The 8,914-nt window shown below is 51.9% G+C and overlaps 3 protein-coding genes across 3 annotated transcripts in view; 1 reads left to right on the top strand and 2 right to left on the bottom strand.

The window, feature by feature from the left end:
* Positions 1-8,914, bottom strand: part of LRRC59 (leucine rich repeat containing 59) — a 159,989-nt gene that overhangs the window by 140,536 nt on the left and 10,539 nt on the right. The gene's annotated exons all lie outside the window — the stretch shown is intronic.
* LOC136369241 (uncharacterized) lies at positions 51-5,879 on the top strand. Its single transcript, XM_066331951.1, has 5 exons — positions 51-162; positions 712-833; positions 2,717-2,815; positions 3,298-3,462; positions 4,868-5,879. The coding sequence occupies exons 1-5, from the start codon at positions 75-77 to the stop codon at positions 5,012-5,014; spliced, it is 621 nt and encodes a 206-aa protein (XP_066188048.1). The 5' UTR covers positions 51-74; the 3' UTR covers positions 5,015-5,879.
* Positions 6,366-8,913, bottom strand: MRPL27 (mitochondrial ribosomal protein L27). Its single transcript, XM_066331952.1, has 4 exons — positions 8,850-8,913; positions 8,015-8,137; positions 7,224-7,291; positions 6,366-6,788 (listed from the first exon to the last, which is right to left on the bottom strand). Exons 1-4 carry the CDS (start codon positions 8,869-8,871, stop codon positions 6,582-6,584), a joined length of 420 nt encoding a protein of 139 aa, XP_066188049.1. The 5' UTR covers positions 8,872-8,913; the 3' UTR covers positions 6,366-6,581.

Below are 8,914 nucleotides of genomic sequence, written 5' to 3'. Positions count from 1 at the left end.
CCCGCCCCTGGCCCCGCCCCTCCCGGGCCGTGAGGCGCGGGCGGCGGGCCGGGGCTGTCGGCCGCGGGGTCGGGATGGCGCAGCTCGCGGACGCCTCGGGCCACACAGCGACCACCAGCGCCAGCATGGACAACAATGTCCTGGCCATCGTCATCGCCGCCAGTGAGTGGCGGGCGGGGGCTCCGGCGGTGCCGGGAGCGGAGCGGGGGTGGCTGTCGGGCGGGACCGTCCTCTGCCGGTGCCTCTCGGCTGTGCGGATAAGGCGATAGCTGGGGGTGGGCGGGGGACTGGTTGCTGCAGCAGCCGGTCCTAATCCGGGGGGCTCTCGCTGGCTCGCGGATTGGGGCCGGAGCGGAGCGGCGGAAGGGGCCGGCGGTGCTGGTGGACTCCGCGGGTTCCCGGGAGACCGGAACACTGGCGAACCGGTGATGCTGAGGGAGCCGAGAGCCCCGGGCGAGAGACGGTGGGTGCCGGTCCCCGCGGGTCGGGATGGGGAGAGCCCCTCCTGGCTCTGCAGGTTGTTCCCGGTCTCGTAGGGAGAGAGAGGTGTTGGGCACAAAGCGGCTTTGCCGCTCTTGCGACGGGCAGCAGGTGGAATCGGCTTCTCAGGGGCTTCTCCAAGCGGCAGCCGCGCGGCGAGAGCGGGCGGCAGGAAGAGGCCCGGGGGCCCGTCGAACGACCGGTTCTCTCGCCTCTCCCGTCTCTTGGCAGCGGTGTCCACCTCCGTCTTCATCGTGGCGATCCTCATCGTGCTGCTGCTCTTGTACCACCGGGACCCCATGTGCTGCCAGTTCCTCTGCTCCTGCCGCCTGTTCCAGACCCCCAGCCAGTATGTGAGTGTCCTCCGAGTCCTCCCTCTCTTCCTCCTGCCCACGAGTCCCTCTCTGTCCCCCGAGCTCCTGTTCCCTTGTGCTGGGTCTGTGGGGCTGCACTGCTGGATTACCGTCCTGCAGCCTGGCTGGGATTGCTGATGGACTTGGGTCCTCCAAACGGAGCTGGGCTCTGCCACCTCCTTGCTCCCACTCTGCACGAAATTCATCCATCCACCCACCCAGTCCTGCCTGGCTGTGCCATTGTGGTTGTATCTTCAAGGCTCCACACTAAAAGGCTTCCCGACTCTCCACACGGCTCAGGAGGGAGGGTCTCCTCCCCCTGCACAGTCATGTGTGGGGTTGGGTTGTGCTTTATAGGAAGAGGCTCAGCAGGGAAGGGAGCTGAAAGCTGAGGGCAAAGGCAGACAAAGCCACCCGCATCCCTGACAACTGGCTCTCTTGTGCACAGCTCCTGGGGAAGGAGCAGTGAGACACAAAGCCCTTTCACTTGCATCTGTAATTTCCTGGGGCTGGCTTTCAACTAGGGAAGCTGATGGAAAAAGAGCAGCGTGTGTAGCCAGCGTTGCTTTTGTGGCAGCGACTGCCTGGGGAAAGCTCAGCTTCCAGAGCTGCAAGGATGGCTCTTGAGGGGAGGGCTGCAGGGCTTTGCAGTCCCTGGGAGAAAAGTGGACATTCAGCCTCACTAGCAAGGGGTGGAGAGACTAATGCTGTGAAAGGCAAATCTAATAGTCCAGCTGGGAAGTCCCCAGCAGAAATCACAGTGAAAATAGGTTGCACTGATGGTGTCCTTGTCTGATTGTCTCCACTCCTTTCCCTCTCTTCCTCCTGTTGCCTGCCCATGGAACACGTAGGGAGTGGGCCCTGCTGCTGTGCTCCCTTGCCCTGTGGAGCTGCTCCCTGAGGCAGTCTGGGATGCTCCCTGAGCTCTGAGGTGGAAACTTCAAGCAGGCATCTTGCCTTTAGCAAAGGACAGTGCAGAAGGATGGATGCAAAGAATTACACATGGAAAGGGAACATACATAGAATGTATTTCTTTCAGAAAAAGAGAAGCAGTTGTAGTATGTGAGTTACCTTTTGGGCAGGAATAGTTGCACTGGTTTTGCTCATCAGCTATTGAACCAACAGCTGGGTGCCGTTTTCCTGCAGCTTCTGTAGTTGCGCTGTAGGACCAAATTCCTTGGTTATTAAGAGCAGAAGTAAATCCTCGTAGTCTTCCCTGTGCATCCCTGGTTGCCCTGGGAATCTCTGGGTTGCTTTCTGCTGGCAGAGATGGGGTTTTCCAAGAGCAAGGTACAGCCATGGCTCAAGTCCTGCCTCTGGCTTGAGGGGCTGTTCTCTGTGAACAGGATTTCTGCTCACTGTTGCTCAACACCTTGACAGGGAATCCAGTTTAACTGGAGCGAGATAGGTTGGGAACAGCACAGCTATTGCCCTGCAGATTTGCTTGCTGCATTATCCTGAAATGACAGCCTCAGTAGATAAGAGCTTATAAATTCTGTAACCCTGAGCATGTGATGGAGCTCTTATCTACACCAGCAGAATAGCTGGGTTGTTTTCTGTTGTCCCCCAAAAAGAGTTGGTTCTGCTGATTTTCAGTGAAACCCTGCCCTGGGGCCCAGACTGTGCTCTGGCTGTGCTCTGCTCCAGCTGGCTCCAGCCCTTGGAGCAGACCTGCACTGCCAGAGAGGAGGACCTGGAACTGTTGGTGTTACTAAACAGGCAGGGGCTGCTGCCAGCAGTGAGAGCTGCAGGACCCACATGGGCAAAGGGAGCAGTTCTTCCTTTGTCAGGGTGCTGCTGTTCCATGAGAGCTGGTTGAGTTCTGCTCTCTGCTGGGAAAGATGTGAGGGATTTTGGCTTTGCTCATGTCCTCCTCATTCCAGGACCGCCCCCCGCCCTACTTCCGCAGCAGCCAGCAGCTGGTGGGACCCCAGCACGGAGCCTCACGGCTGGAGAGCAGTGCTGAGAACCCTGGCATGCAGGTGATGGCAGGGGCCCTGCTGGGAGCTGGCTGGGAAAGACAGCAAAGGTGCTCATGAACTTGGAAAGACACTGGTTATGGGGTTTGCCTGGGGTAAAAGGTGCTGGGCAGCCTCTTCTGGTGCTATCGCACAACTTTGGAAAGTGCTGCCAGCATGTAAAAAATCCGGGGATAGGTGGCGTGTGGAGGGAAGGAATATTGCAGAGGACACCACAGTGGACACCACAGTGCCCTGAGATGTTGGGGCATGAAGTGCCAGTGGTTTATCCTGGGGGCTTGGGATCCTGCACTGAAGGTCATGGTGTAATTGCCTCCTGGGAGGGTGGATATTCTCTCTGGGTGTTCAAAGGAGCCTACAAGTACCTACAATTTTGAACCCTGAATTAACTCTAGGTTGCATCAGGACATGAACTTCTAGTGATGAGAACACTAGATGATGAACTACCATAACACTGACCCTTTTCTGGGGATGGGCATTTCTAGGGAGACGAGCTCTTCTGTGTGGGACCCCCCAGCACGTACCAGCTGCCATCCTGGGAGCAGCCCCGCCTGCCGAGCTACGAGAGCGTGCGAAAGAAGGATCGCCAGCGGGAAATCCATCAGATGATTGTCGACAGGTTTGGGCTATGGGCAGAGCCATCCCAGGAGGTGAGCTCCCCTCCCTGCAGTGGGGGGCTGGCAGAAGCCCATGGCAGTCACCGCTGTGGTCCATATCTATGTCTTGCTTCAGCAGTTGGTGGTAGATGAGGACTCTGTGCTCTGTGATTGCCTTCCGCGATAGCTTTTACCTCTGGGAAAGCACAAAGTATGTCAGGAGGCTCCTTTGGTGTACATCTGTGCTGGTTAATGATCCATCTCCCCTCCCCCAGTGCATTTGCAGAAATGCCTGTATCAGGAGGCAGGGCAGAGCCCCAGGGAGAAAGGGCGGGCACCTCAGATCACCTGCTCCATACAAGTCTAGCTGGGAGTGTTATTTTTTGATCTCTAAGGCTTTCATGGGCTCTTGCTTCCTTCTCCCTGCAGGACACTTCTGGGGAGACCCCTTGCTAAAACCTTGAAGTGTTTATGGCTTATTTATAAGCAGAGGCTTGCTTGTTACAGTATTTAAGATTTTCCCTCCCACAATAGAACAGGAAAAAGTGAGTGCATCCTGCCAAGTAGATCCTGTGGCAGCACCCTGAGACACTCCCATTCAGAGACCTCATTGTCTAAAGAAGAGCAAAACTGTTTGAAACCCTGAGTAAAGCATTAAAAGGTCACTGATTTACCTGGATTTTGACCTCTTAAAGCTGTACCATAAAGCCTGGCATAGTCAGCCCTTGCCACTCAAGTGTTTGGAGTTTTAGCTAAGGACACCTGCCTGAAAAGTACCAGCCTGATACAGTGGAAGGTGTCCCTGCCCATTCAGGGGTTGGAACTGGATGATGTTTAAGGTCCCTTGCAACCCAAGCCATTCTGTGATTGTAGGAAAGCTGGGGAGCGAGGGCACAGGAGAGTAAAGCTCCAAAGACAAGTAGTTGAAGAACAGCACTGGAAGCTCTCCCACAATATACCCATGCCACTTCCAGTCAACTGTGGGGAGAAAGCTAGCCCAGCTCTGCCAAAATAAATGTGACAAAGCCTGGAGGTTCCTTTCTGTGCACAGTGAGACTTGCTGAAGCCTGGGTACAACACCTGGTTTGTAGGTACTCGTGTAAATCCCAGTAAATTTTCTTTACTCAAGGGAAAACAAATGACAGCCCTCTCTCAACAAAAGTCAAGTTTGTTCTGGCCTTCTGCCAAGTCTTTGAAGGGGAACAGGGAAGAGCAGGAACCTGGCACAGAGTGTGGGGGGAAAAAATGTGTCACTCAGCAGGTTTGTGCCATGTTCCAGATCGATGCTCTCATCTCCAGGTGTTTCCCAGCCTACAGCCAGCTGTGCTGGAGGACTGCCGGGGTTTAATTTCAGGCTGGTGGTGGTTGTGAGTCTTTTCATCTGCTCTGTTAAGAAGAGGTGGGATAATCTCCAGGTTATTTCTGATCCGCTGTAATGCTCTTCCTCTCTCCTCAATAGATGCCACCTCCTTATGAGCATGCTCTGAGGCATCCTCCAGCTTTCTCAGGAACAGGAATAAGCTCAGAGACCTTGGACAGACATGGTGTTCCAGACCCTTTCCATGCCCCCCTCAGCTACCAAACTCAGCGAAACACTGCGGTGTAAGACCTTGGCCTCAGTGTACAGCTGCTTCCTGTGCCGCCAGCAACAGAAGTGCCTGGGATACTACTTTCCTCCACAGGGAATGGCCAGACCTTCACCCAGATCCACAATCAGCTGAGACACAGGCAAGCCCAACCCAGCCATCAGTGACATCCTTCTTGTGGCACAAGGACAGCCACAGAGCCATTGCTGGGTACCACGCTGAGCAGCGGAACCAGGCACGTCTCCTCACACTTCTCTGGCAAACACCAAAGTCAAAGCTGCTGGATTTGCACAGGGCAAAGCCAAGGGGAAGGTTGCTAGGCCAGAGCTCCTCAGGAGCAGCATTTCATACCTCTGTGAGGCAGCACTGCTGGCTGTACAAAGGATCAGACCTCAGGCACTGGTGGTGTTGTGCGGCTTCACCTGTTTCTTAGGTTATCAAGTGTTTTACTGTATCTGGATTGTCTGCAGGTGGAAATCTTCACCTGTGAGTGGCAGAAGGGATGTGCTCTGGCACCAACGGCCTCTGTGACCGACAGCAGTACCATACAGACCTCACACATGGATTTGGAGGGGCTCCATGGGTATAACCAAATATGGACCACCAAGATGAACCACAGGACTGGATTTGCAGGATGGGAAAGGACAGATGCATGGACTCAACAGCTGGATGGAGGTCTACATGAAGACTGTGAAGCACAGGTGGACACATGTGGCTGACCAAGTTCACCTCGTCATCTGCAGAGCAGAAAAATTGTCTAAATAATGGCAACACCGGTGCCCTTACACTACTGCTTTTGATAACCTGTTTTCTACTGCAGAGTCAATGTTTCAAATTGTTTACAAACCTGTAGATAAAATGAGATCAGTTGGTTTGGGCACAACACATGGGGGCTCCTTTATTTTGAGCAATACAAGCTCAAAAATATCATATAACGACTTAAAGATAAAAGGATGAGTACCCTGGATAATGCTTTATCATACACTTCTAGCTGCTGAGCTCCAAGTACCAATCCAGATTTGGGCATTTTGCCAGACCCTCTGAACTTAGTAATGAGTTAGTGTTAGGCCTGTGAACTTGCCTCACATGGCCAGTGAATGTAACACTCATATATCTAAGTTAATCACTGAGGTGAGTGAAGTAGAGGGAAAAATCCAGCTTCCTGGTACACAGCATTAGGTGCATGTGGAAAAAGATGTGTTCTGCAGTATTGTGAATTAAGGTACAAATAGAACAGTAATGACTAGAAATGAGCAAAAATAGAGGAAATTATTAGCAGGACAAGTACTGACACAAGAGTGACTGTAGAGGGAATTCATCCAGTGGCACAACAGACCAGGCTCTCTGGATACTAAATGACCATGGAACACATTCCATGAGCAGCCAAGACCTCCAGCTGCCCCACAGCATTTATTCAACACTCTTAAAAATACCAGCAGGTGATTTCAGTGCCAGAACACAGATCACGAGCGCTTCAGGAGCAGAACCAAGTTCTAAAATGGTATCTTCAGAGCCACTCTTGTCTTCAGATGCCATACAGCTGTAGTGGTCTGTCCTTTCCATCAGTGCCCACATGACACAGCAGGTTCACAGCATGGTGACGAGTTTGAAGCTTCCTAATTCCGTGGTAGGAACAACACTGATAAAAGTTTTATAAAGGATTGCTCCTTTGGGCAACTGGCAGATCACATCCCTGCTCTCGCTGCTGCGGGGTGGGGGCACGTAGACCTCTTTGGTGTATCTCACAATCCCATCCTCCAGGGCATAGAGGGTCTTGTTACGGCCCATCCCCACCTGGGAGAGGATGAGGAGCATTAGAACAGAGAGGCTGGAGATCCACAGATAAAGCAGATCTGATCACTGGTCTGCTTTACTTGATATCCTGGCTTCAACAGCATCAGTTGCTTTGTTTTTTAAAATAAAAGCACATAACTTGCTTCCAGCAACCAGTTTGCAGTGGTGCTCAGTATGAGACATGAGATGCCCATTCTACCCTGAAGCACAAGTGCCCAGTAAGGTCACAGAAGTGTTCTAGGATATCTGTTACTTGCAGACCTTCCTTGAGTCCCGTGAACACAGGTGAGGCTCTGAACAGGCTCTGTGACTAATACCAAGAACACAGGGATGAGCATTAAGAATGAGACTGAAAGAGAGGAGGCAGTGAATGTGGGCCTCTGCAGGGGACTACTGTTCTCTGGGAACCAAGGAGAGAAAAAAGAAAGGCCTTACGTGAGCACCGGGATGCCAGCGGATCAACCGCTGCGTAGCCAAAATGTTTCCTGCATGGACAAATGCACCTGCAACAGAGTGACACAGTCAGATTGCAGAGAAACAGCTCCCCAGGGCCCTGGCAGAACACAAGTGATTCCAGGAATTACAAATCACAGCTTTTTGTAGGCATTTTCTAAGGAAAAATGACTTCAAATGCTAAAAGCATCTGAACAAAAATGCTGTTAGCAGGAAATAAAAGGGCAATGGATAGATTGGAGCAAAAAGTCAAATTTCTGGAAAGACTGCTTCTAGGCTACAAGGCATTTTCTGGCTGCTGAAGGCATTTGTTTTATTACATTTATATTGATGTGTTTCCATTAGCAAAGCTAGTAATTATTAAGCACTCAACTGCAGGACTCTGCACTCTGACTTCTGCTAAGCCTCTTAATTCTCTCCTTTGTAAACACTGGAAATGCTCAGTTTTTCCACCCAGCGTGGGAGGAAAGTGCAGTGCAGTTATGAGGTGTCCCACAGTGTCCCCTCCTCCTGAGCTCTCTGGAGAGGCAAAGTTAGAACCAAAGTATGTTTTCTGTAGGCAATTTTGGCTGGCAGCCGTGGTGGGGGGAGTTGACTCACCCTGCCCTCCCACCAACGACCCTTGAACACTAGGTTTCATTGATCCTCCCCTTCTCTTTCTCCTGGAAAATTGCCCTGCACACCTTCTCCTGAAAGACTCAGCAACTGACATGTACCAAGGGAGAGAAGCTGTGAAAAACCCAGTGAAATGCAAATAAGATACTCAGACCTACCTTCGACTTTTTTGAACCCATAGCGTTTCCCAGGGCTGCGGCCACCTAGGTTTTTCGAGCTGCCCCCGCTTTTCTTAGAAGCCCATCTGACAGCAACCAGGCTTGTATGGTGAGTGGTTAGAACTAGGTGAGGAGAAAGAACATCATCATCGTTATCTTAAAAATCTCTTCAGTACCACCTTTCATACAATTAGGAGCCAAACCTAATTTTTCTGAATCCCTCTATTTAGCTTGTTAAGCAGCAGGTTAGTGCAGAACAGTGGTTATATTTTTTCCTTAACCTGAGCAAAACCACTAGTTTAATTCAATTAAATCATCACGGATACTCAGTGAGCTGGACATACATCCCATCGCTGGAAGTGTTCACGCCCAGGTTGGAGGGGGCTTGGAGCAACCTGGTCTAATGGAAGCATCCCTGCCCACAGCAGGGAATTGGGACAAGATGATCTTTAAGGTTCTTCCAAACCAAACCTGTCCATAACTCTATGAAATAATGAAATATTGTTGAGGAAAACAAAACCACATTGATTTCAGAAGATGTCCCATTTAGTAAATTAAAGCCTCTGAGACTTAACAATTTATAGAAAATAAGACAAAGACGAACTATAGTTACAGTTTCACATGCACAAACCCGCCCATCACCACATCGCATCACCAGGCAAAGGCGAAAGTGTCAGCCTCGCGCTACTAGCGATGACATCCCAACAGGGGCGCCACATCCCGCGGGGTGACCTCCCTGGGCCACCTTCTCCTGAGCTCATCTTTCCCGCTCCACGGCCAGACCCCCGCTCCCCACGCCTCAGAGGGAACTGAGCTGACACAAGCCCTCACTCACACAGCCGTCCCAGCGCCGCCATCTTGATGGCGCGACTTCCTCTTCCCGCTGGGAAGGCGGCACGC

The sequence above is a fragment of the Sylvia atricapilla genome, chromosome 18, assembly GCF_009819655.1.
Source record: "Sylvia atricapilla isolate bSylAtr1 chromosome 18, bSylAtr1.pri, whole genome shotgun sequence".
Taxonomy (NCBI): Eukaryota; Metazoa; Chordata; class Aves; order Passeriformes; family Sylviidae; genus Sylvia; species Sylvia atricapilla.
This window is presented reverse-complemented; position numbering and strand designations above follow the sequence as displayed.

What these genes read in the sequence shown, in the direction of transcription:
- LOC136369241 (XM_066331951.1), top strand. Translation starts at nt 75, where the DNA reads ATGGCGCAGCTCGCGGACGCCTCGGGCCACACAGCGACCACCAGCGCC. An exon ending in GGCCATCGTCATCGCCGCCA is followed by an intron (nt 163 to 711) that starts GTGAGTGGCGGG and finishes GTCTCTTGGCAG; the next exon opens with CGGTGTCCACCTCCGTCTTC. An exon ending in GGGCAGAGCCATCCCAGGAG is followed by an intron (nt 3,463 to 4,867) that starts GTGAGCTCCCCT and finishes TCTCCTCAATAG; the next exon opens with ATGCCACCTCCTTATGAGCA.
- MRPL27 (XM_066331952.1), bottom strand. Translation starts at nt 8,871, where the DNA reads ATGGCGGCGCTGGGACGGCTGT. An exon ending in GGCGGCGCTGGGACGGCTGT is followed by an intron (nt 8,138 to 8,849) that starts GTGAGTGAGGGC and finishes CTCCTCACCTAG; the next exon opens with TTCTAACCACTCACCATACA. An exon ending in TGGGTTCAAAAAAGTCGAAG is followed by an intron (nt 7,292 to 8,014) that starts GTAGGTCTGAGT and finishes ACTCTGTTGCAG; the next exon opens with GTGCATTTGTCCATGCAGGA.